Raw genomic sequence first — 27,063 nt, 5'->3', positions numbered from 1 at the left:
AAAGTGACTCAGGCTATAAAAGACGTCATATAGTAGAGGCCTGCGGGTAATTTAGACCCCATGGGGTTCTTTAACGTTCACTGAAATCACTCCAGCTTTTCGCCTCCATCAAAATGCATCCGCCGTGGCCCGGATCGAACCCACGTCTTTCGGGTCAGCAGTAGGGGTGTGAGAATAGTGAATTTTAAAACCGAATCGAATACTATTCGAATAGTTTTCGAATAGTAAGGCAATTATTTTCAAAGCAGCCCTATAATGGTAATTTAACCATTTTCGAAAAAGCACAATAATTCCACAGCATTTCATCTGAAACACATATTCACTAGCTGTAACAAAGGAACACTACGATTACATTTAACCGACAAAACACGCACACACACAGTTTTGTAAACTGAGGTAAGCTATACGTATACAGCAGCATACAGACCCTCCGAAATATTTTGTGACTTCAGGTTGACATACAGCAGTAACTACAGTATTCAAGGTGGAACTTCGTCAACAGTTTTTAAACAGAACTGATACATAAATACTAAGCAATATTCATGAGCCACCATCATCCTGTAATCAATATAGCGTCGATCGTCCCGTAAAATCTTGGGCTGCATGCATCTTGGTAATTCGATGTGTAAAACAAGGAACGTTACTCCTTTCTGTTCCCACGTTTCGTTCCCTTGAGTCTTTTTTTTTTCTTTTCGTCGGTGCTTATTATTCGAAAAATATTCGGTATTTCTAATATAAACTTTTCGACTCGAGTACCGAATGGAACAGAACGCTGTTCGAATAGGTATTCGAAATTTTCGAATGGTCGCACATCCCTATGAGCGGCACAGTATACCGTAACCAATGAGACACCGCGGCGCCCCGGTGATGAATTTTAATCGATTGCTCTTGCAGCCTCATTATCCAGATATTGGGCGCGAGGACATACCGTGGCGCCGCCATGCGGAGGCATCCCTGTGACGTGCAAGGTTGGATTGCTCCGCCAGCCCTCTCCCACTCAACCGGCAGCCGCCATGCGACTCTTGCTTTAGATCAAAAACCTGTACCATTCGCGCGCGCGCGCGTGTGTGTCTGTGTGCGTGTGTGTGTAACAATACAAATTAATAAGTATGCACTTAGTGATTGAAGTGCGCACTAGGGGCCGGATTTCGCTATTGCGTTCAACTCTTAAAGGCGAAGTTTAAGGGTTCCCCAATTTTTTTATTATTATTGTTGTACTACACTTTAACGACGACAGTAAAATACTGCTGCGGCTTGGTCATTGACTCTACAAAATGCTAAATATCTGCTCAGAAAAAAAATGTTAAATTCCTCATAATGCGTTAGACAATGCCCTGACTGCTGGCGTAGTCTGCTATGGCCACCGATATGGAAACCACGGGGGCCGAGCAGACTGCTTTTGTAAAAGGTAACAAATCATTCTGCGTCGAATTGAAACTAACCTTCAAATCAGCTTTAGCGCATGCTTGCCGCAAGGAAACATATTTTTGCTGCAAGAAATGCGTGCAACCGTGCAACTTCATTCATTGTGGGTTTGCATCTAAAAACGGGCTGCGATTGACACGACAGGCATGGGCAAATTTACATTCCTGTTTAGTACACATAGCCCTATGAAGCACGACGCAAGCGCTTTCTCCGCTTTGTGGGAAGCAATCCAGCATGCTTAGAGCTTCGTGCAGCCGCAACCTTTATCGTATGATTTATCGTAACCTTTATCGTATCGCAACCTTTATCGGAGTTGTAGCTATAGATAACATTACACATAAGTTCGTGTGCGGCACGATTTTAATAACCGTCTGTTGCTTCTCATTGCGCGAATTTTCTAAGGTTGTCACACGGTGCATTTTAGATCGCCACTGAGCCACATTGGGATGAACATTTTCGAGTTGACTCCGTTCTTCAGCTTGCGCGAAGGCGCCAATCGTGATCGAAAATACGGCCCCCATCGGGCTCGATTGCGATGCACCGTGTGCCAGCCGGCCGTATTATTTTGCGCGCTTGAATTATCATAGCGCAAGGTGTGGCTGACCGTGGCCTAAATGGCAATTTTGTGTTTCAGTGAAAATACCAGGGGCCAGCATTAACAGATTGATAAGCAGTATTACACTTCGCGGCCGCTGTTAGAAGGTGAAATAATGTTTGAAGCGGGCCACGTTTTCGCCTGTAGCGTAAAACAACATCGAGAAGAACAAGTGACACTGGCTACGGGCTGTGGTGGAAGTTACGTCGGCGAAACAGGTAACTTTCAGCAAAGACTCAAGCAGTACATGTATGATGTAGGAAAGAAGGTTTCATCGAACGTGGTGGCCGAACACGCAGAAGAAACTGGCCATGAAATAGACTAGAATATGGCAAAGATAACGGAAAGAGAAAGGAACTCGACTTCTCGGCTTTATCTTGAATCTCTGACAATCCAGACAACGGCGCACACGCTTAACCGCCATGACGGCAACTTTCCACACATGTACGCACGTTGCCTACATCATATTTTAAAACATACATAACCGGACTGCTTGCGCATTCATTTTTCGTTGTGAACAAGGCTGCTGTGCCGGAGCCGAAACGTCTTGCTTTTATGTGAATATTCGTAATCGGTGTCCATTTTAACACCGTGGGCTTGAAATAGCAATAAAAGAAAGACAGGTGACAGCGGCATCATGCTCTTGCAAAGCAAGGTAGGGGTAAAAGTGAAAGCTTACGCCTGGCTCAGCGCACTGTGGCACAGAGCAGAAAAGTACCGTGCCGCCGATAACGTTTACGACACTTTTCCTGATTGTGTAGGTTATAGATATCCGCGCACATGAAGTCAGAGCAGAACAACGCTGTTCACAGGGGCGTAGGGGTGGGTTGGGGGGGTTCAACCCCCCCCCCCCCGAAATTTTTCAATTTTGCTAGCGTATATAGGCACGCACACATACAAACACACGCATAAACATATATAAAGTATGGTTGAACCCCCCCCCCCCCCGGAAAAAAATTTCTGACTACGCCCCTGGCTGTTCAAAAGGAAAAAACGCCACGAAATCGCGGTTAAAAACAACGCATTCAACCGTCCGCTTCCCTTCACCAGAACGAGGTGAGACCACGTGATCCTGCACGTCCCAGCGACTGCAGCACCCGCGTCTCCAGTGGTGAATTTTACTGAAAATGATTTTACTGAAACCAACTTACCCAATTTTACTGAAAATGATTTTAAAATCCCGCCATATAAAATTTTCAACCCCAAATCCGGGTCACAGCAATGTTCATAATAACGAAAATGCTTAATAACATATAGTCTTCTTCCGGGAAGAGTTAGAAGAGAGCTTTTATTTAATTTTATTCGCTCATTAATTATGCATTGCATTCTAGTCTAAGCAACTTCTGACAATGTAGATAGGCTTATTTCTCGCCGAAAAGTTGCATTAAGTTTAATAGCAATCCCTCGGTCCACAAAAACATGCCTCGATCTTTCTCGCGTGCACGATGCATCCTGGCGTTTCTGGAGTGATATAGCATCTAACTAGCTGCCCTAATATTTAAGAAATGTTTTTAATACGCATGGTCAAAATATTTTCGTACACATACGTAAACAGGAGTGTCGTATATAATTTGCGTACTGTAGCGCTGGTAAGGTCAACGTATCATACTAATCTTGGAGCACAGTCGGCTGATAATCAAATTGTTTCATTATGCAACAAGAACCCCGAAACAATGGAATATGCTAGAGAGACCACCAACATTAGAAACTCTAAAGAACCCGCGACAATATAAACTCAATATTGAAATGTTTGTCTTGATCCCTTATAGATACATTTGACTGCGTATTAGCAGCAAATGCAGCCCTGAAGGTATTCGTTTCAAAACCATATTTCAATATGGTTTTTATGTAAGCACGAGCGTCAGTCTGAGTTGGCAGCACCTCGCGTCTGCTCGGACTTCCTGTGAAGCTTCGTCCTTTCCGCGAATATTGTCGACGTCACAGACAAGTTTGCGGAGCGCTCATCCGGCTCATCGTACCTCACCTTCCAGCTTTCCTCGCTCTGCCACCTCCCGCCAATGAAGTGCTTCCTTCTCTCTCACTCCAGGTGGTATTGGCGGCTTACACCATCAAGGAGCGTATGCAGAAATAACTTAGATGAATAGACTGTTGGGCCAGTTGGTAATACGTGATGGATAGAAAGAGCGCGAAAGAAACGTTGGACAAGACGTTTATTATTTTTTACAGCGAAAGCTGTTATATCACAAGGGCCGTTTTTGGCGCCGTAGTTGTTCGCCGCCGCCGCCGGTGTCCGTAACCACTATCGCTCGAAATAAGGAAAAAAAACGAAATAAGGAAAAAATTTCCAAGATGGAACGAGGTACGAACCTGGGTCCTCTGCGTGGGAGCCCAATGTTCTACCTCAGAGCCATGCCGGTGCTTGAAACTGCGTTGCAAAAAGACCCTATATAGGCTTCATGTCGGGAAGGAACCACATTAACAGATGTATTGTAGCGTGGTAGAAACATAACATAACAACCAAGCGTCACAAAACGCGATTTTTGTAACCAAGCGTCACACAATGCGAATTGCGCAACGAGTGAGTTGTTGAATGCTTCCAACCCATTACAAAGGGCTCTCCCATAATTCTTCATCGTCATCAGCCACAGCATCAACAAAGTGCACATAATGCCTTAAAGGTGTTAAGCGGGTACCACGATTCTCCGCAGAATGACGAAAAATGAAATAGTGGCTCCTTCCCAATACTTCAAAAAATTATGACCATTTATAGCGTAGTGGGTTCCTCGCAAGTGCACTTCTATAGGTTGCCAAGGAAGCCCATAATGCTCCCATGATGCATTTCCTCAGGGTCTCAATAAAGTTATTTCCCTGTCTCTCTCTTTTTCACGTTGACCTATGTTATATAGCGTGGTGGGAGGGTAAAATAACGACCGGGCGTCACACGATGTGAATTATGTAACTAGAGGGTCGTTTAAAGCTTCCAACCCATTACAAATGGCTCAGCCATAATTCTTCATCGTCATCAACCGTCGCATCAACAAACTGCACGTAATCCCTTACATGTGGTAGCTCGTTTCTCCGCAGAATGACGAGTAATGTCGTGGTGGGTGCTTCCCAACTTCCCAAAAATTATGATTTGTGGCGTAGTGGGTGCGTTGCTAGTTTACTTGTATTAGTAGCCACAAGAGAGTTTATAACGGGCTCTAGAAATGCCGCTCTTCCAGCTTTCGCTGTGACTGTGCTGCGCTTTCCGCGCAGGCCTGGCGTTTATTTTATTTTTTTTTTTTCAATAAAGGTTCTGTTGTTAGAATGCGTTTGTCCGGTAGCTTTCTTCGTCTTGTTTCACGTTTTTCTCTTGCTCTTCATTCATCATGTAACTAGGAATCTTTTTTTTTTCTGAAGGGACACACTCTTGACATCGAAGTTAATGCTTTTCTTTCCAACAAGAGCAAATTGTGGGCCGCCACATTCCCCACTGGACTGTTATAAATATGCGTGACCACCGAAAAGTGCATTGCCGAGGCAGCGGCGTCAGCCTCTGTGCTTCCGTGCAACATCCAAGAAATGAGGTACTCCTTCCATTAGATGGAAACGCCTAAGAGTGTCTGGTGTGCCACACGCTAACAGCACTCAAGTCGTTTCATTATCCCACATAATATCAGCAGCAATATCCAGATTGCGATGCCCCTGCTACGATTTACCATGCGATTTGAGCATGTCAGCTCATGATCGCCAACACCCAAATCATCCACCCAACCATTCAGCAGTGGGAAAGCTCACTGTTTAGCGTAAACTCCCAGGACCGCAGGGCGACCACGGCTCATGGGGTTTTGCACTTGGGGCTCACCCACGCGCAGGGCACGTCGATTGACACTACGGTTTCTCTTAAAAAATCCTTCTCGTACATCAGTCGCCACGGTGGCCCAGTGGTTATAGTGCTCGGCTTCTGATCCGAAAGACTTGGGTTTGATACCGATTGGCCGCACAAACAAAACCAACCATTCTTGCCGCACGCGGCGCTCCGATTCAAAAAGCGCTCTCCGAAGCGTTCGACCGCGCGTGATCTTATGGTTCTCCACCGGTGTGGAGTGCTAGCTTCGCGTGCTTTCGCGCGGGCGCTTTAAAGTGACGCCAGTATTGAACATAATTAACGATGCTAACATTAATTGTGCGTTTTATTAGAGCACTCACAATTCAATTCAACGACTGAAAAGTGGTTAAATGTGGTTGCATTCGATAATTCGCTGACACGAAGAAGCTCAGCAATACCAATCGTAATCATCCGTGGCGACTTTTGGTCATTTTACCAGGGCCTCGGAGCCACCACGCATGCAGCGCAACAGTTTCGACCTGGCTCTGGCGAACAAATCTATTGCTATCATACAGACGTAGCAGAACACAAACAAGAAAACACACAAATAAATAAATAAATAAATAAATAAATAAATAAATAAATAAATAAATAAATAAATAAATAAATAAATAAAAAATAAATAAATAAATAAATAAATAAATAAACGAAAACACTCTATACAAAACAAATGTAGTCACAATGGAAAATTCGGCATCGTAAGAATAGAGAGCAGCAGCCTTGCACGTAATACACAACAAAACGAGGAACGGGGAGCGGTCTTTTTAAGCAGTGTGTGTGTGTGTGTGTGTGTGTGTGTGTGTGTGTGTGTGTGTGTGTGTGTGTGTGTGTGTGTGTGTGTGTGTGTGTGTGTGTGATTCGAGGGATACCTACAAGGTCATTGATATATAAGAAGTAGATCGGACCTAAAACAGATCACTGGGGTACACCAAATGTGCTTTGCTGTTTATCTGACACCGCATTATTTGCCGCTACCGATTAGGTAAAGAATTACATCGCGGGGCCTCGTATGCCAAATATTGGGAATTCGTCTAAAAGTATGGTGTGTTTGATAGAATCGAATGCTATAGCGGTCTAAGCAAATTATAGACTATAACAAAGCTTTTTTGTTTTGTACATTTATGGCTGTAGTTGCTTGTGTATTTCAGTAGTGCACGTTCCGCCTATTTTTAGATGCGAACTTTGAACGTTTCTATCCATCTAGCCGCCTACGTCTGGATCAGATCTTTCGTAGAGTAACTACACAAGCTCAAAAATTTTGTCAGGAACGGCGTTTATTAGTGCAGACTTAATGTCATCGCGATTATAGCATTGATCCTTCAAGAGAGAGAGAGAGAAGGAATGTAGGAAAGGCAGGGAGGTTGACTAGACTATACGTCCAGTTTGCTACCCTACACATGGGACGGGGAATAGGGGAGTAAAAGAGAGAGAGAGAGAGAGAAATATAGACACATGTCACATCACACACACAGTCGAGTTTCACAGGCGGTCGCTCAATGAAGTTGTTTTCAAGTGCCGCAGGAGGGCTCGTGTGGCTTTCTGGGCTGGTGTGCTGCGCGACCAGGCTCCTAAGATCTTTGCTAAGGGGCCGGTCATCGAGTCCATTCAAGGCACACTGGAGAGTCCGGAGATTTTCATCAAATTGGCCACAGTGGCACTGTGACCAATTGATCCTTCAAACTTTTAATACTGCTGTTGACCTCAGTATAGAGGTGGCGGCGTAAAGTAATATAGAATTTTGTACGTTAAACTTGACATACCTAACGACATTGTTGTTCACTGCTAATGATTAGATTTATAATAAGTCTATTGAACTCATCAACAAGATATCTGGCAGAATAACTATGATATCAGCGTACGGCATTCAAAAATCGCCACACAGATAGGTTGCGTTTCTGCCGAAGGAATTCTTTGTTACATAGGTAGAATGATAACAGTGAATATGAATGTAAGCACATTTGTGCAATCGGTAATACCAGCTTTATTACGAATTTTCACTCACATAATTATTTCATTTTGTATTCCTTAATGAATTTTATATCTCTAAGCAATATACAATTTCATTGTAGCGCGTTACAAGCTTGAAATTTTTTCAAGCTCACATGCTTATCGAAGGTTTTCGCTATTTCTTTTGTCTCTGTCGCCTATTTTGAAAACGCACGGTCGTAAAGCAGTATATTATTTTACTTTGAAAGGCTTAGCAAACATAGCGTTGACACTGTCACCCACTAATATTTTTATGCAATTAACTGACGTTACGAGAGGTCGGAAAAATCTTATATGTCGATCCCTTTCGTCTGCAACGTGTACTGTCACCTACATAATTTATTTGCCGACTGTCAAATGGAACTTCTTGGAATTAAACTTGCAAACGGTAACTTGCATCAATTAGTACTGTACCTGGCTTAGATTTCAGTTTGTCGAGCATATATCTACTAGCGTCTCAAATGTATAAGCGTAATACGTGTACGAGCACTGTCGTTATAAAATCCCCACGAGAGTAGTACATCATTTGGATTAATAGTTGATGAGGACATTTAGCTAAGATCAGTATTCAGGTCTCCCAGAATCATACTACACGGGCTGTTCTTGCGCTGAAAGGATTCGTCCCTTGACCTACAGGGCGAAAAAAAAACAACTCACAGGGTCGATTACGCATTCGTCTAAGACGAGTGGAAGGCGAAAGTCATCTTTTTTTTTTTTCTCAGTCAATGTATTGATGCCTCCCCGCCCCCTCCGAAAGCTTTCTGCGCTGCCTCGGCGACGATGTCATAAGATGACGACATCATGTGACGTCATGATGACGACACCGATTTTGGCGATCTGTGACGTCATGACGTGTGCCGTCATCACGTGATGATTTTTAGCATCACTCGTGTTGACGCCGACGGTCAATTTTCGCGTTTGATGAGGCGTCTAAGGCTTATTCCTCGCCTTAATAATGGATGATGCATATGTGACGCTATATAGAGCATGATGTACAGTACTCACATATTTAAACGTGACATCAATTTTTTTTTTTGTGTGTAACAGCCAATATGCGCAATTCCTCGAGATATCCACGTCATGTCGCGACGTATCTGGCCTCTAAATATAATGTTGGCTCTGATCTACGCGTTCGAGTCGAAATTACGCCGATATGACCCGAACTGCGGTGGAAACGAAAGTATGTACGTTACTTAGCCCTAAATCGTCATGTTTAAATCCATGAGTACGTGAAGCTATGCGACGGCACCCCTGAGCGTTTGAAGCGCACCTCGCGCTCACTTCGAAGCGACAACAAAATTGTTACGCGCAAGTATACGGTGACGGTCAGATACTGCCCGTCATGCCAACTTCAATCAGGCTATTTTTTTTTTCTAATTCAACTGTGTAGAGGGTAAGCTGACACTCGACATAGCGTCTTTGAATAACATCCGTAACGGTAATGTCCGCGAAAAATTGAAGTGCTGTAAGCGTGACAACAACCTAAAAACGCGCTAGCGGCTTCAAAGCAGCGCTTTGCGACATGCAGTTCAGTAGAGCAGCCGAAAGATGGGCCCACTGTAATAGACATATGCTTCAGGAGAAATAGGAGATCAATCATCAGTTTCTTTGAAAGCTGCTCGCCCCGTTTGGTACTGCCATTCTGCCGCGAGTTTTCGTATGTGGTTTCGCACCTGAAATAAATCATTTGGAAGTGCCTCCACGTTCTTCTGTCTGTTTCCTTCCTGCGTTCTTGCGTCACTTTAGTGATAATAGTGTCATACAAGCAGAACCAACTATGCCATGAACAAGTTCTCCTGAAGCTTTGTAAACTATCGGCGAGCTTACGAGACTTTCGGTGTACGTGACAAGCGTTCACAATGGATACGAGCCGTTCATTGCCACGTGGCGGTTGCAGTTACCAGCGCCGCGTGTGAAGTCATATGCCGCTCTGCGTTTTGAGCGTTGCGAAAACTTCGACGATGAGCGACGCAGATTTTCTTTCGCAGCAGCGCAAGATCGCCCCTTTTCAGACGCCATTCGTGCTGCAAATGTCGGGAACACTAGATACATAATGATAATTATTGGGGTTTAACGTCCCAAAACCACAATATGATTACGAGGGAAGTGGAGGGCTACGGAAATTTCGACCACCTGGGGTTCTTTAGTGCGCACCTAAATCTAAATACACCATCGAAAATGCGGCCGCGATTCGATCCCGCGACCGGTGAGCAGTCAAGCACCATAACCAATGCCAAGTGATGCTCCCAAGGCACAAAACCAGGCTACTTGGTTAGGCATGCACTGCATGCGACAAGTGACAATGCAACATGTCCTAGTGTTAGCGGGTTGCGATACTTGATGCAACCATTGTATAGCAAACAAAAACAGGCAAAAGAACACAAGACCTAGGGCGCTACGAGGTGCCCAGTATTGTGTCCCTTTTACTTTCTCTAAGCCTTTACCATGAATTAAGTCAGTCTACAACTACACTTGAAGTTCCTCGAATAAAAGAGTGTAAACATTCTCATGGTTTCTTTTTTTTATTGTACATTTATGTACAAATAGAATGTGCCTTGGAACACATCTGCAATATTGCACTCCTGTGGCAAAATCAAGGCACTTTTAAATCACACACAGCTGCCCAGCAGTCTGTACTACACACACACAGACACACACCCAACTCAAACTTTGGCAATGAGATATGTACAAACCATGTGCACTGGGAATAGATGAAGAATGCAGAGAGCTGCACTTCATGAGCCATTAAATATTGAAGGGGGTGGAGGGGGGCAGAAAGTAAGAACCAGAAAAGCAGTAGGCACAATTGGCAGCTTTTTCTCCTTAATGTGATGGCAATGGAAACAATGGTTCATTGCATTCAAACATTCTGCACCAATACTCTCATGACATGCAAGATACACAAAGATTTTTGGCACTACAGAATATATTATTCAATGCATGTTTTGCAGTGACTTTTACAATTTGAAAATCAGGATGTGGTAAAGATAAACAAATTTAGTTCTGGGGTTCTACGTGCCACAAACTGTTAATCTTGCATAGTTGTGTCCAACAGACATTCCTCCCTTTTTGTTATTATCATTGTAAGGCACATGTATAGTGGAACTTGGGATTCCTCACTGGTCTTTACCGGATTCTCACAGGATTCAATAACATGCATCTAAGTACGCAGGCTTAACTTATGCCACTATTGAAATGTGGCCTCTACAACGAGGTGTCGAACCCACATCGAAACTTGAGAGTCAATGAACTATGCGAGAAGTTTGATTAACACTGACATATTACTCCCCTAGAAGACCGCCACATTGGTATTGGCTGAAGTACACCCAGTTCAACATTTTTGGGGCAGTTAGAGATGAAAATGACAGCAGGGATGGCATGAGCTTAAGATGGCGGCAGACAAAAAGAAAAAAAAAAACATATGCCGCCTACGAAAGGACGCAAAGAACACAATGCGACTTGTCCAGCAGTCCACGTGGACAAGCACGATATGGAGAAGTGAACAAACGAGTGTCCAGCACTCATTTCTTGACAATGGAGCTGATGAGGTGCTTTTTGAGCCTGTCTGTCAGCTCTTCCAGATTCTTGACCTTGATCCTCAGGAGCTCGTTCTCCTGCTCAAGCTCGGATGCCCGCTTCTCCATCTCGAGCTCCTTCTCCTTGCGAGTCATCCGCGACCGCCGGGATGCAATGTTGTTCTTGACCCGCATGTCAGTGTATCGCGGCGGCTCCTCAAGTTTCTGCAGCTTGGGAGAGCAGCGCCCACTCGCATGAGAAGGGCCCGGCTCACTGACTGGACTAAGCGGTCGCTTTACGGACACTGCTGTGGTGGTGGTAGCCGTTGATGCTGGTGGCGGCTGAAGCTGCCATGTTGTCTGGCTCGTTGTACTGGGACTGCTGTTGCAGCTCCTGGAAGGAGCAGCCGACACCGTGCCACTGCTGGTGCTCGAAATTTGGTGGCTCGGGACAGATGATGGCAGGGTGTAGCAGGACTGGCTTGATGCAGGTGGCAGAACAGCTGGGGCCTTTCCCTGCGTGGGTAATAAAAAGATTTCTCATCAGAACAGTATGGGGACGCCACGAACAAGTCGGTAGACTGCACCTCACAGAATCTGCCTGAAGGGGAATCGTGCATGTCAAACTCCACTTCGACCCACTCACAATCCTCAGACAAACTTGGTATCGGAGGAACCTGGCAGCTTCATTTCTCGGCTTACATGCTACTGTGAAGATTTTGGTGCCCTACACAATGCAAGACAGAACGAATGGCCCAGTGCTGTCATTGTTCCATTCCTGCGTCCTTTTGTGTGATAAGATGTTGCTACGCACTACTAACATGACATAGTTCCTTACGCAGCAAAAATGCCAAGGAGAATGCGACATCTCAAGTCTGTCCCATAAAGACTATGCACTTGTACAAAGCCTAGCAGGGACAGATGCTCACCTCCTGTATCAGTTCCGACAGGTCCTGGAAGGTCTCGTTCTGCTCCCACATTTCGATTGAGGCTGGGGAGAACGCTTGGCCCGGAAGGCCAGTCTCAGCGGTGGGCTTGTCAAGGGACGTGAGCACTTTGTCCTGAGCCAGACCGTTGTACATCCGCGTCGGGGAGTTCAGGTCTACCGGCAAGGTTTCGAAGTGAGAAAGATCGAATAGAAATGCGTCATCCAGGGGTACAAAGGGTGGCTGAGCAGACTCCTTGAGGTTGCTGCTCTCCACATATGGCTTTGCTAGGTCATCGAAGAAAAACGAGGCATCACCTGCATTGGAAGAACAAAACACTAGTGAGTCACACAGGTCTTGCACTAACATGCTTGTTTAACTTCCTATTTACCAGGTACTGAGATTCATGTTTTATATGCTCAAAAATGTGCACAGGTCTGGCCTTGTGAACATGCTGCTATGTCTTATTCGAGTGACAGAATGAGCAAAATGTAGATTGCAGATTTGGCTTCTGTTAGCACAGTTCAACAGCGACCCAAGATCAAATGACCATTTAGTGTAAAGAGCTGCCTTAGTTACTGCAACTTTTTGGCTCATTACTAGTGCTGTCCATGAGAACACAAAAGTAATTTGGCTGTCGGAAATTGAATTTAAACACATTAACCAATGCAGGCAATGCCTCGATATGCTAACGCTTCCTCAAATGATGGCAGCAGCAGGAATTTGAATTATGTACCGGGGGCAGTTGAAGCAGCTGTTTAAATTATTTCATGCTCTGCCGGCTTTACAGCTGTACCCTCTCGTTGTTGTCTGCTGTAGAGAGACATATGTTAGTGAAGCAGCGAGTGGTGCTCACCTGTGTCAAGATGATTGCTGCCTGTGCTGGCGTGCCTGGATGATGAGCGGTTGATGGCATCGCCCGAGGCGTCGTAGTCGGCCTGCGTGGTATCCCTGTAGACGACACTGATGCAGTGGTGGTTCTTAGCCATCCCAGTCACAGACCAAGAACTGAGCATTGTAGTGTTTGGGTCGCCTGTAGAAAAAAAAAGTAGATGAACAAAAGCTCGCAGTAACTTCAGGTTCGGAAACTATAGAAATCCGGGAATAAAAAAAAAAAAAAAACTACAAAATCGACAGCCGCGTTTAATCCACAGGGTGTGTCACGGTCCTGCGTTGTGCACGTTAGAAGCGATCGACGATGTTGAGCACTTCAACTCACCAGCTAGGATGGGCTGCAACACTTCTGAATCCGTTGCGAACTGAAGCTTTGTGCCGAAGGGGTTGAGCGCCAAGCGCGAGCAATCAGTCACCTGGGCAGCAAGTAAAACGTCAGCTGTCAATTGACTCTGAATTGCGCAACCGTAAACAAAAACAATCCGCAATCGACTGGTCCTATATTACACCACAATCAAAATGCCGGCTTACTTTGGCGCACTTGTTGCAGCACGAAGCGACCGCTGGCTTCACGCACTTAGGACACCAACGGGCGGCAAAATGACGCGCGGAGCGCACGTTGTCCGCTTTTATGCGCGTCTGCGTATTCTTAGACCTGACATCATGTTGTTTAGCCAATGGCGAGCGCCGCAGAAGTGATGTCAGAACGCACCAATGGAAAGCCGTCGGTTTGTTTCTTTGCGAGTTTCTTTTTCACTCGCGATTCTGGGAATCGCCGAGCCAGCGAAGCGCTGTTACTCCCCGTTTTAAATTTTAAAGTAAACATTACAAATAACTAGCTCACAAAATTCTCATTGTTTGTCGTTTAAACGTGAGTGGAGTATATAAATTAAGTTTTGGACGCGACCTTACCGTTATGTGGGACGATCTTTGGGTGCAAACGGTAACGGGAACAGCGTAAACTAATGGAGGCGCTGGCAAGTGGAGAGAACATGGGAGAGAATAAGTGAGAGAGGATCGGTGCCTGTTAAAAAATAAAACAAAGGCGGTGGGTCGTAACGAGCAGTACGGCAAAGTTGCAAAGCACCTTACCTATCAGAAATTTGATAGCTTATTATACAACCGCTGCAGCCGAGCCGAGTCATCAAACACGATCGTGCGCGAACACTATCTTCATTTAACGTGGAGATCTGGGTGTGCGCGCGGCGGCATTTTCTCGGCTATTTCCTCGACAGCTTCGGCGTTCGATGATCTAGAAACTTCATCGGCGCTTGTACCGAAACTATCAATAAACACAGCGACGGATTTACGCCGCACAAAATCATTTTACTCAAAGGTGGAGGGGGGGCGGCCCGCCGGCCTGTCTGTTACCCCCCACGGAGCGCGCTTCTAAAATAAACATCGCACACCGGAAACGTCAAGTTTGTTGCAGTTTTTGTTATTTTCCGCCTACGAGAAAAAAATAATCGTTCATCGTGGGACAAAAGCGTACGCGACATCTCGCTGCGTTAACCGTACTCCTTAAAAACCAATCCGTACGCGTACGTACGTACGGAGCAAAACACGCCGTGTCGTTCAGATAAAAAAAAAGTAAAAAAAGAAGGCCGTTCATCCGGGTACTTGTTCCGGAGGCGCAAAAAGGTCCGCCATATTGGGACTGTGTATTTTGTTACTGCGTGCGACAGTGTTAGCCCGAGTAAACTAAAACGAAGTGGTTCCCGATGATCGAAGTGATATGTCATGACGTTGACAAGGTTTGCGTCTCGCCGAGGTGTGTCAGCCGATTGTGAGTCGACGTAATCTGTGCGCCGAGATGGGTTTTCGGTAGCTATAATGAGACGACGATTGAAGCCGAAGTGAGGACTCGCTCGTGAGAGCGATATTTTGGCTGTCCGGCTGTTTCCATTCCCGTCACCGTGTCGACGACCGAGTGCAGACTCTTGGTTCTGGATGTGCGCTAATCAATGTGGCTGAAACGAGCGAAGATGGAGCGCCGAAGTCGACGCGTGCCGTGCGAAACACTCGGGATTAACCATCGTTGGACTGTTTGTTTACTCGTGACGTCCTGCTTCGGTATCGCAGTGGGTAAGGTCGCATTCGCTACTTTTCCTAACCCTTTTAGTGCGCTTGGCACCTCTGAACTCCTGCACGTTGACCCGTTCGCGGCATTTTATTCGAGCCACGAAGTCTTTTACGTGGTCTGCCGAGGCAGTAGTGTTCATGCGACATCGCGGTTAGTGAAGGTCGCCTTATCGCTCGCGGGCAGCTTCCACAGATACGTTGATTTGGACACAGGCTGTGCTGTTTTTCGTGCGTGTGGGTCGTGTTCCCCGTAACTACGTACTGTTCCGGAAGGCTGCGTGTGTTTTCTAAATACGGATACTGCTTTCCCGTGTGTGCCCCCCGTGATCGCGCCGTATTAATCGCCCCATTTCTTCGCGTACGGTTTATCAAGGCTGTAAGGGTCACGTGTGCATTTCTTTTCTCCTTCGGGCAGCGAGCGCCCTTTTGAGAAACTGGGCTAGCGGAACGGCCGTGTGAGAGCCCGTTGTGAATGGTCCACCACGTAACCAGGAAAAAAGAGCTAGTGTTACCGTTATGCCCACGAGGGCACATTGAACGGCGGTCACATTTGGAAGCGATGTCGTAGTCCGAACGCCCCGAGTCCACATCGTCGCTGCTGACGTATTCGTGCCCAAAAGGCATCTTCGCTTCGCTCGCAGCGGCATGGAAAAAGCGAGTGATGTAACTAAACCTTACTAAGCTTCCGCGTTCGAATCCTTGTTCCGGGGAACAGCGCCGTATTTGTTGCCCAATCATCCCCGTTCATGCTGCGGCTTACGTTTTTGCAGGGTGTCGTTGGTGCATCGATGTAATCACGTAGCACGTATGTCGTGCCAGAGGCGCTGTGCAAATAGCCTTGAATTTTCCCACGCCTTGCCTTTGTTTATCATTACTTACCGCAAATGCGCGATCGGTGTTAATCACGTATCTTGATTTTGTGTTGTTCCACGCCCCGAGACATGCGCGTTGGCGCGATGTTGGAAGTTCTGTTCGCGAATAGCGAAAAACAACCAAGCTACTTTGCTGTTGCCCAGGGTCGTAGCCAGGAACTTTTTTGAGTTCAGCCATACTCTATGTTCGTGCGTGCGTTTGCATGTGTGCGTGTATATATACGCAAGCAAAAGTGAAAAATTTGGAGGGGGGGGGGATTTGAACCTCCCCCACCCCCAACCCCCCTTGGCTACGCCCCTGCTGTTGACACTGGTTCGCTATTCGCGAAAACTGTTGATATTCCGCCCGTCTTACTTTGTGTTCGCCCGTTTTTAATTCCGTGGAAGTCGAATCGGTGGATACAGGTGTGGTGGCGGATTGCAGTGGCTCTTCGTATGAAACGAGTTGTAAATTTTTAACTACGCTGTTTCCGCCTGGAGATATTTCCCGCTGGTTTTATGGGGAATTGAAAACATCTACGCCCCGCTCTTCATTTAACATTTTTCAATTTCCTCTGCTGCGCAGATTACGCATTATTTTCTTCCTACAATAAACGTAGCGGTGCGCGCCAGGCACACTTTTTGACGCATGCTTTATGAGTTGTTTTGGTATGACAGCAGCATTGAGATGGGAACATTTGAAAACATGCTACACCCCCAAGGCCGTGAAGGTTTTTTTTTTTTTAACTTTCCGTGTTATTTTATTTAGTATTCGTTTAGCTTAAAAAGGGGCTATTACAGGAAAACGACGTAACATTGCCGTCTTAAATTTCGCGCTGAAACTTCAGTGTCGTTACGTAAATTCCTCCCGGTCACAAAAGTTAGACTTCATGCAAAAGCTGTTCAGGAGTGTCAGATACGGAAACATAAACTGTCATCTGAAAAGCGCCTTATCTACCCACCTAGAAATTAAAGCTCACATAAAATATTTTGACATTGTACCACAGGAGCCTAGTTGTGCTGCAGAACCAAAACCCTCGTTCAGTTATTCCCGTCTTGTGTCTATTCACACCATCCCGTTGCGCTGCCAAGCTCGATGTCGCGGGTTCGATTCCCGGCCACGGCGGGGCAAAATGGTAGAACACCTGTGTACTTTGATTTTATTTAGGTGCACGCTAAAGAACCTCGGGTGGACAGAATGAATCCGGATTTCCCCATTACGGCGCGCCTCATAATCATGTCGTGGTTTTGGCAACTGCCAGAATTCAAATGTCTTCTATGCATCTCGTGACTTGTAAAAGATTACCTGTCACTTAAAAAAAAAAAAAAGAAAAAGTGACACTGATCAGTTTGGACTAACAAATTATTTTTATTTGACAGCACAGTTGTCATTAATCTTGCGATCATAGTTTTGTCATTTAAAGGGAAAGTGAATGTGAATGTTTTATTACATCAGAATGCCACCTCTTGAGTTTCAATATGAAGTCATGGTTGTTCTTATTTATGACATATTTTAGCCACATTGGCTCAATAAAAATTTCCCCAGACTTACCATGTTAGGTCTTTGGCTCCCATGAAACATATTGTTAATTATTGTAATTGTTATTATTGTACTTCAATGTTATTGATAAAGGATTACGTAGGCTTTAGTAGATGCCACCAGTATCTGACATCACGGTGAGGTGGTGCGGCAGCAGCTCCACGTGTATTTTTTTTTTCCACATATTTTCTGACTTGTCAAGCATATTCTGACAGTACAAGTGGTCTTTTTGATATTGTGGAAGTATTATTTACAGATATGACTGAAATCTATTGTTTTTCTCATTAATGTCCTCTTAATTTATACTACCGTCTTCCTGAGGAGCCTTTTTAAGGGACATTAAAGAGACGACGATGTTTCTCGTATTAGTAAATTCATCTTTCACAATTTCAAAATCACCATGCTTGCCACGAGAAGGCGCTTGGTAAACGAGAAAACGTGCGAAAATGCAGGTGGCGACACCAGCTTGAAGTTCTCGCACCAAACGCCATGACTTCATAGATTTTGATGGCATCTACTAGGCCTTACATTGTTCTTAACCAGTAAAAGTTAAGTACATTGTCTTCTGAGGGGGCCATAGACTTAACATACCAAGTTTCAGGAAATTTTTTGTTGAGCCAATGTCACCAAAATATGAGGAATGCGCTTTGAAATATGTGATGTCACATGCGGTGACCTCGGCGCAAAATTTTAAAATGAAACTTTAACCTTGATTTTTTTCTCTGTTCATAAACCTGTGATGGTCAAATTAATGTCATTACAGTTTTCAAAGTACAGTTTATCAATCTAAACTGATTCATTTTCTCACTATAGTGTCCCTTTAATGAGCAGTGTGCACTGTGTTCTATAGATTGCCAGAATGAGCAGCAATTTTGCAAGATAGGCATGTCTTGGTGTCGTTAATCGAGCGCAAAAGCAGCTTGATACCAGCTTTGCAAAGCTGAACACATTATTACATCTGACGTAGCTGTCTTATCAGTGCTGCTTGTTACAAAACTAAGCGTAGGTGTAAACTCTATGCCGCTCGGGCTTTGGTGATATGATAACTGACGTATAACATGAAGGGCACAGAAAAGAGGTAAAAAAATTATCCCAGGGTTTATTTCTTTTGTATATGAGAGTTTATGCCACTGCTGGTAGATTTTAAGTTCGTTTATTACTGGTGAAAAGGTCATGCAGGAATGTTTAAACGATCTGTGACAGAAAGCATATAATTGCAGTCCTTGAGCTAGATCTCTAAAAACAGCAACCATCACTTGCACGAGAAACTGAAATACGTGTTAGGCTACCTAACTAGTTAAAATTTAAATAACTAGTTTACGCTACACCTGGGAATTCGCTGATCGCAGCCAGGAAGTTTGCGAGGTGTATCCACTTAAAAATTCTTGATGTCACCAGCTTCAACGTATTTATTTTAAAGTATACTGTGAAATACACGGGCATTCATTACTCATGAGCTTCAGTTGTTAAAATATCATTTAAAAAGTAATCAGGTGGATCGATACATTTTTTGATTGATGGCAAATGTCTATGTCTTGCGCTGTCCTCAGAATTACTTCCAAAGGAATATTCTTTGCTGATCAACCAGCTACCATTAGGGGTTCACAATGTGTGCACTGTAAGTAATTAATTAAAGTAATTGGTTAATTGTAATTACATTTATCATGTGGTTGATATCCTGTGCTTGAAGTGATCGAGCTGAAGGAGTACAATTGTGCTAGTCATTACAGTTGATTTTAAGAAATTCCGTTTAGCTTAAACAAAAGAATCTGTGTTGCATGCACAGTTATGCTAATATTAAAAGTTGTGTGGCAAGTTTTTATCATTATGATCCATGGTGTGTGTGAGCAATGCTTGTACTAGCTCAACTGTTTGTGGATGAAATAGAAGAAATTGTAGAGGCATTCTCGCATAAAACAACTGCCCAACTAGTTGCACAGTTATAGTGCATTTTCTGCCACAAAGCTTTTAGCATTAAGCACTGCTTTGAAACATGTTCACAGCGCATCACATTTCAGTTTAGAGTTAATTATTATGCACTGTCACTGCTACGATGTGTATAAGGTATTACTTGACCTGCTTATTTGATGTTCCACTATTGTTGATAATGGTTTGGTGTCGTAAAACCTCTTGTGTCTGAAGTGTTGTGTACAACTACAACCAGCTTAGTCGAGAAACGTTGGTATTCATGTCAAAAAGAAAGCTGGAGGGGTAGGTAACAATATGGAGTAGCATCATCAATTACTTGTACAGGATGTGTCAAACTGCAATGTTATTTTAGCTACTTTGCTTTTTTTTCATTGCACTCCCATGTGGCAGTGGCTGGCTGGAAACAAATGCTCTCTGTGTGCTGGCTGTCTTGCAATGACACACAGACTAACTTAAGTAGATAGGTGTTCACGTCTGTCTTATAACTTTATGTGTTGTAGATAGAGCTATGCATGTCCGGCTTTAGTATACATATATTTGTAGCTCGGCATTCTGCCAAAACTGCCAAACTACACGGTTCAATAACCTTTCAAAACCTTGCACTTAAATTGGCATATGCTGTTGTCATTGTTCAGGGGTTTTGTATTGTCAGTCTTTCTTTTTGAACTCACTCTCCCAAATTCTGTCTTGATTGATCATGAAGTCAGCGTGACAGGCAACGAAAAAGTAGTAGCAAATTAAATGAATGCTGAAAAAAAATACAGACCCAGTTTGTAGCAGGCTGTTATGTTTAGCTTGAATGTGAATAGAATGCTTTAGAATTATACCTGACAGTTTGATGGTATGTATTTTCAAGTGTGATGCCTGTTGCTCATGATTTGAGCTTACCATTACTATTTCGAGCCTGCTCACATTCCCTCATCGGTTGACCAATTCAAACTGAAAGCACGTAGCTATTCTTGCCGCAGAAAGTGTCATTGCTTCAGAGAGAGCACACATGAAGACAGTGAGCCCAGCATTTTACTTTCCTTACAAGGCACCTTTGAGTCACCCAAGTTCACCCAAGTCTTGGACTGGCTGCATGTTATCCCAAGTTACACACAATCTTGATTCCTGGGTTTATGTGGGTTTTATTAACCCTTTAGCTGCCAACCCCGAGCTGTACTCGTCACATGAGTTTGTACCAATATCGGCAACAATGAGTCACACTCGTGTGGCCTGATTTTCCGCTCTTTCCGCCGCCAAAGACGCATCACGGTTGTCAGTTTAATTACTTTGCTTGCAATTTTCAACCCTAGATGGCGACCATTGTCTACGAAAAACCGCATTTCGTGCCTTTCGCACATGTTTTAAGCTTGGCAACAGTCATTTCATAAGGCCGCTTTGCGAGAAGAATGCCGGTGGCGGCGATGCTCCAAGAAAAAAGAGGTGCTTCTTGGAGCCGTACAGAATGCAGCGTTAGTGACGACATGGAACTTGTGTCTGACAGCGACTCGGGCGTTGTCGATGACGGTGACACACTGAGCAGTGCACGTGTGTGGCAGCGCATCAACACTGATAACCCACCACTTGTGCAAGCAACGTCTGTGCACTTTTCAGTGTGTTACCATGTATTGCATCAAATAAATACTTCGGCTTTCAGTATGTTCCCTCAATGTATGCCTTGGCATTGAGGGAAAGCCGCCCTCAACAGCACTTTCTTCTTTTTTAATTTTGTGCTAATTGTAAACAGAAATCGATGATGTAATAAATTTTCAGAATCAGAATGGCATGGACAAAATGATGACTAGTTTAAAAAAATATTGGCGATTTTGGTACGTTTTTTGGAAGTTCAGTTGGAAGTTAAAGGGTTAAATGTGTATTAAATTCCACTGACTGCGTGATCAATTCTTTTCAATAATATTCTAGATTTAAGCAAGCAGTCATAATTATGTGATCCTCATTTCTATAGCTTTGTGATGTTTTGGCATAAGTTTGTTCTCTACCTGTAAATTTTGTTATTGTGTCGCTCCGCTTTGCTCTTCGCTGCTCTTGACTGCTTTGTTGAACACTACAGCTTTTGATCTTTCACTATTGCTACTTACTATTTATTTTCATTGTTATGATTACACCATTTGTGGTCACATTGGTAATGTACGAGACTGGAAACCGCAATCAGGCTCTCTCTTATTAGTCAAGGCAGCATCATGAATAACAATTGTGAAGCTCTGTCTTTCTGGCCACTTGGGGTCTGAATGCAGGAAAACTTTGAATTGTTTGAAAAAGCTTGGTTTAAAATGGTGCAGCCATACAGCAGCCTCCAGGAAGTATCATGCGCTTGAAATATTAATTGATGTATTGCGAAAGGTAGCAAAAGCAGATAACGTTTTATGCTCTAACTGTTTAAGAATAGTATTTTTACCGAATGCCAGAAATGACACAGAATCCAGAACAGTTAAAATTGGCATGACTGGCTCCTTGCATGACCCCTGAGATTGGGCAACACCGCAGCGTGCTGTACATCTATGAGGCCTTGGTCTGTGATTCGCATCGCATTCACTAACCGCTAATGATCAGTTGTATGCATTATATGGTTAGGCACTATTTACAGGCTATTTGAAGGGGCCCTGCGATTCAAGTTAAGGACATCATTTTCATAGCTGCTTCTGGTACCATCTTGGCTGCGGTGGCTGCATTTTTGGCGGAGGCGAAAATGTTAGAGGCCTGTGTGCTTGGATTAAGGTGCACGTTAAAGAACCCCAGGTGGTCGAAATTTCCGGAGCCCTCCACTATGGCGTCCCTCATAATCATATCATGGTTTTGGGACATTGAACCCCAACAATTATTTATTTATTTATTATTATTATTATTATTATTATTATTATTATTATTATTATTATTATTATTATTATTATTATTATTATTATTCTGGTACCGTGGAATGTGGCGATATGGTAGCACAACCATGAAGCAGTTGTAATTTTATTTGAATGGAAAAACCACCTTCTGGTTCAACTAAAGCAACACACAGTGCAAATTTTTGGCGTCAGAAGTGATGTTCGGTCATATGACATTAATGTGAGAGGGTGTGCCCTCTGATTGGCTTGGCACGCTAGTTGCACCTAATGTTTCTGTGGTACCAGCCAGGCCACACTATGTAGATGCTAAAAAATATAAAAACGTACTGCATACTTTATCGGGTTCTAAAGGATATCTGCTTTTAAATATTATACATTGAAAACAGTTGCAACACGATATGAGTTGCGCTGTGTAACGTTTTGCAAAGGCCACCGCCAGGCGAGACTTCCGGTATATCTCTGCAAGAGGCACACCTTCATTGGAAACAACCAGTAACGCCACTGGCAGAGGGAAATGCAAAAGGGAATGTTTTCTCTTGCTTTGTGCTCCGGGTTTTCAACTATGAAGAGACAAATAACTTTAGTTCCTGTGCATCAATTTTTATAATGCTTTTTGTGGTCATCTCAGTATCCAATATTGCATGCTCTCCGTACTACAGGAGGCAGTCGAAAAAAAAAATGTTGCAGGGCCTCTTTAATAAGAAAATGTGAAAAAAAAATCACTAGTCTTGCATCCTTGCAAGCATTCTGGCACATGTGCAACGTAAGAAACGGCTACGAAGAGAAAATGCAGGGAAATGCTCATTTGAAATGTAGAATTATCATTGATCAATCTGACTCTTAATACAAAGCCGGAGTGATAGAATGCACCGCACGAGAACAAAGCAGCAATGCAGTGTGCATACACAGTAGTTAGCTACATTCAAAATTTCACTTGTTACGTATTGTGGTTCAAAATTATTAGCGCGAAACACACACAAGCATTGATAAGTTGCCACTGGTATTGTATACTACACTAATTTAAACAGTTCAATGTTATTTACAAGATGTGCCAGCGATTGTGTTGTATACGCTTCAACTACTCCCTCTGGTAACTTTTTCTATAATGACATGTGAGGAAACGGAATATTGATTCCCTGCTTCCTTTAAGGCAATTATTCACTTCTTTTTACGAATTACTGCTCAGTATTTGATTACTCAGTACTAGTTATAGTGATGAAAGCGTGCAAGAAAAAGATTACAGCAGAAACCATTTAATGATGATTGTCAAAGTTTAAAAATGTAGCATTTCATCAACGCAAGCTGTGAACCAGAAACGCCAGGTAAGGTGTTGCAGGAAGGTATACTTTGCTCAAGGAAATGAGCTGTTGACGACATACGTTTCTTGCACTCAGTTTGTTCAGGTAGAGTTTGCTATACAGTGTAATTGTATAACAGAGTTGGCAACTGGCACATCTGTGGGTTAGACCACTCGCATTTGCACATGGGACATTCCTAAGGATGTTCTACTGCACGTCATGAGGCGCACGCCTATAGCGTAGTGGTTCGAGCTCAAATCCCACTGTCGTAACATGTTTATTTAGGTTTATCTGGTGTGCATGTGCTGTGGGCTCACTCGTATTTCTGTGTGCACGTGCACGAGGTAATTTGAGTTTTTTTGCGGTCATTTGAGTATACCCGGTCGTTTGGTCAGCCCAAGTGGCTGGGAAGTAGCTGAAGAAATGCTATACACACTTAAAGGGACACTAAATTGAAACAGGGAATCAATTTGATAAATTTTGCCCTGAAAACTTTAATGTAGTTAATTTCCCCATCATAGCTTTAATAATAGAGAAGAAAATCAAGGTGAAAGTCTTCTAAATTTCACGCCGAAATATCCGCACATGACGTCGCGGATATTCCAGTGTGTATTTCTCGCATTTTGGCGACATTGGCCCAATGAAATTTCCTGAAACTTGGTATTTTAAGTCTCTCTGGCCCCCTCAGAGGACAACGTACTTTATTTTTACATAATAGGAACGACGTAGGTCCTAGTAAACGCCGTCAAAACCTATGACGTCCTGGCGATTGGTGCAGGAGCTTCAAGGTGGCTTTGCATTTGTTATTTGCATGTTTCCTAGCTTACCGAGCATCTTCTCGCGGTAAGCGCAGTGTTTTTGGTATTGTGAAAGAGTAATTTGCTAATACGAGAAAAAATTGGCTTTCTCTTTAGCGTCCTTCTAAAATGTATGAAGCGTCGTCTGACCACTTCCACGCACATTTTTCTGCTGCAGCCGTGAGCCCCGACCGGCCACCACCCAGCCTGATGCGGTGCGAGTACTACAACGAGACACTGTGCCAAGGCTCGCCGGGTGCCGACGGCCTGCCCCTTCCGGGCTGCAACGGCTCCGAGGAGTGTCGGCCCGGGGAGAACGAGAAGGGCAACCTCTGCTATGTCCTCTGGCAGAACAACAGTGGCGTGCTCAGCGTCAAGCTCAAGGGTACGTGATGCATACGCCCGTGGACAGTGTACTCGATCAGGTGTGGTTGTCATGTCGTCGCTTCCTGCGCCCCACTTCCTGCTTCCGCGAAACCTACAGACATTGTCACGCGCGTGATAACAACAGCAAGCCTACATGGATGAAAGAACTTTATTGTTTGTCCGGCACATTAACGGCCCGGGCTTAGGTCTCCCATGTCGTGTGTCACATTAAAAAGCGTCACATTAGATTTCGGGTAAAAGAAGCCTGCACAGCAACTCGGGCATAGTTAGATAACTTTTTGTGGAATTAATGGCACATTTCACTCAATACTATTGTGACTGTGTGCCGGACAGAAGTGTTCAGAAAGCCTGCAGGCTTTTATTTTATTGTGCTCCTGTGACACTTGTCCCTGTCTAAATATTATTATTTGTTTATTTCTTTCCTTTTTTTACCCCTTTATCTTGCAAGCTGTGCTGGAAGACAAAACCAGAAGCCAATATAGTTCTGTAAACTAACTTGGTGTTTTATTTTAGCAGTGGACAGCACTGTAAGTTATAAATCTTACTATAAAAAAAAATGTCTTCATGCAGTTATGCCTGACTCTCTTTTCCTGTTGGAGCGCTGTTGTAGAAGTGTGAACTTTTAGTTCCATAAGCCTCTGATGTAGCATGACTGAGGAAAGCATTCCTGGCTGTAGGGGTGTCCAGAGGTGTGGTTGAGGGGAAGTGGGCGTTGCAGGATGACAGTAGGGGGTGCGCCTGCCACGTGAGCACAATGCATGCCACACATACTTCCTTTTCTCTTAATATCTTACTGCGGTTGGAAAAAATACTGTTCCTGCTCTATTTTGTAACATCACAGGATACCAGAGCGGTGCGTGGCTTCCTATAGTTTTTCATGGCTGTCGTGTTTTGCGAAAGAGACGGTTGCCATCGCTTATCTAAACGCAGCACGAAGGAGCTACAAAAGGAAACCAGTTCAAATTCCTCGGGAACAAAACTTTGCAGTCGGAGTAAAATGTGTCTTCCGGTACATTCGTTTATTGGGACTGAGCTCACCTGGCTGTCAGATGGTAGAAAAAAAAAAAATAGTGCAGTTGAACATATTGCTGCATCATTTTTGTCTGGCCCAAATCCCCTGTTGACGCTCCCTACGAAAAAGAACTTAATTGAAGTGCACGTGGACGGTATTTCTTTGACTGGCATTAGTTGATACTGGAGCTCAGATGTCCATAATGAGTGCTCATCTCTGTTGCCGACTCAAAAAGGTCCTCGCGTCTGCTACAACTAAAGCCGTATGCATGGCCAATGGCAGAACTGTTGCCGTCACAGGAATGTGTACAGCTCGCATAAGCATTGCCGGCCGCCATGTTCCCGTCCTATTTACGGTGCTTATTTATAACAAAGCTGCTCAGACTGATGTCATTATAAAAATTATGCACTGTAGCTGTGGCAGTAGACCATACCAAGCTTGTTCACCAATATAAACATTTTACTTATCACAAAGGGGCCTCGCAACACTTCTGAAAGTTAGAAAACGCTGTGGATCAGAAATTAAGACTCCTGTGGACATGTGAGCCAAGTATTACTGCACTGCATGCAGCAGGGAACTTACAATTCCGTGTCAAAAAAAGCCTAAAATCTTTCCTCTGCAAACTGAAATTGGTGGCCAACTTGTTCAAAGAACAATTGAATAGAAAATACTCGAGGTGGATGGCACCCAGTTACCTAACTTCTTGGCCCTCTGCCATCTCTCCCCCTGCATTCAACTTCCGGAACGCTCATCGTGACGAAAGAAAGAAAGCGCTCAGAGTCTACAATAAACCTGTAACCCTGCTTATACTTTGTTATACTTTCAGTCAAGCTGATGATGAATGGGCACACACTCTCTACTGATGTCACGAACCAGACAGCCAGTGACAATGTTGTCAGACGGCGTGCAGCGTGGTGGACATGTAGCATTTCAGAAGGCACAAGATTATTTTTCTGCCTCAAATTGGCTTATGCCGTAGTAGTAGTTCCATCATGAGAGCTCTAAAGAACCAGTCATCAAAATATTGACTCTTATTTACACCCATAAATATGCATTTTAGAAGCATGGCAACATTTTCTGAACAGTCCCATTTCATTGTTTGAGGAGGCAGTAGGCTGCCACGCTTCGGTCACATGGGCAAGGCTTTTGCCTTTTTA

General features: G+C 44.1%; 2 protein-coding genes across 4 annotated transcripts in view; one reads left to right on the top strand and one right to left on the bottom strand.

Annotated features, from left to right (window-relative positions):
• Positions 1 to 10,439: 10,439 nt before the first annotated feature.
• Positions 10,440 to 13,816, bottom strand: LOC119394361 (D site-binding protein). Of its 2 annotated transcripts, XM_037661661.2 has the most exons (5): positions 13,705 to 13,816; positions 13,499 to 13,589; positions 13,136 to 13,312; positions 12,283 to 12,596; positions 10,440 to 11,869 (listed from the first exon to the last, which is right to left on the bottom strand). In XM_037661661.2, exons 3-5 carry the CDS (start codon positions 13,293 to 13,295, stop codon positions 11,360 to 11,362), a joined length of 984 nt encoding a protein of 327 aa, XP_037517589.1. In that variant the 5' UTR covers positions 13,296 to 13,312; positions 13,499 to 13,589; positions 13,705 to 13,816; the 3' UTR covers positions 10,440 to 11,359. The 2 variants fall into 2 exon arrangements, with proteins under 2 accessions (XP_037517589.1, XP_037517590.1); XM_037661662.2 differs by having other exon boundaries at positions 12,283 to 12,455; positions 13,499 to 13,786.
• Positions 13,817 to 14,668: 852 nt separating this feature from the next.
• The window catches only part of LOC119394358 (activin receptor type-2B), a 42,969-nt gene continuing 30,574 nt past the window's right edge, over positions 14,669 to 27,063 (top strand). The window contains exons 1-2 of one of the 2 annotated variants that reach the window (XM_037661659.2): positions 14,669 to 15,258; positions 24,686 to 24,892. In XM_037661659.2, the coding sequence (XP_037517587.1) occupies positions 15,138 to 15,258; positions 24,686 to 24,892 (328 nt within the window). In that variant the 5' untranslated portion in view covers positions 14,669 to 15,137. The remainder of the gene's footprint in view (positions 15,259 to 24,685; positions 24,893 to 27,063) is intronic. The other variant, XM_037661660.2, reaches the window with a different exon arrangement.

The sequence above is a fragment of the Rhipicephalus sanguineus genome, chromosome 5 (genome assembly GCF_013339695.2).
Source record: "Rhipicephalus sanguineus isolate Rsan-2018 chromosome 5, BIME_Rsan_1.4, whole genome shotgun sequence".
Lineage (NCBI taxonomy): Eukaryota > Metazoa > Arthropoda > Arachnida > Ixodida > Ixodidae > Rhipicephalus > Rhipicephalus sanguineus.
This window is presented reverse-complemented; position numbering and strand designations above follow the sequence as displayed.

What these genes read in the sequence shown, in the direction of transcription:
- LOC119394361 (XM_037661661.2), bottom strand. Translation starts at nt 13,295, where the DNA reads ATGCTCAGTTCTTGGTCTGTGACTGGGATGGCTAAGAACCACCACTGC. An exon ending in CAGCAATCATCTTGACACAG is followed by an intron (nt 12,597 to 13,135) that starts GTGAGCACCACT and finishes CTTCCAATGCAG; the next exon opens with GTGATGCCTCGTTTTTCTTC. An exon ending in TGTCGGAACTGATACAGGAG is followed by an intron (nt 11,870 to 12,282) that starts GTGAGCATCTGT and finishes TTACCCACGCAG; the next exon opens with GGAAAGGCCCCAGCTGTTCT.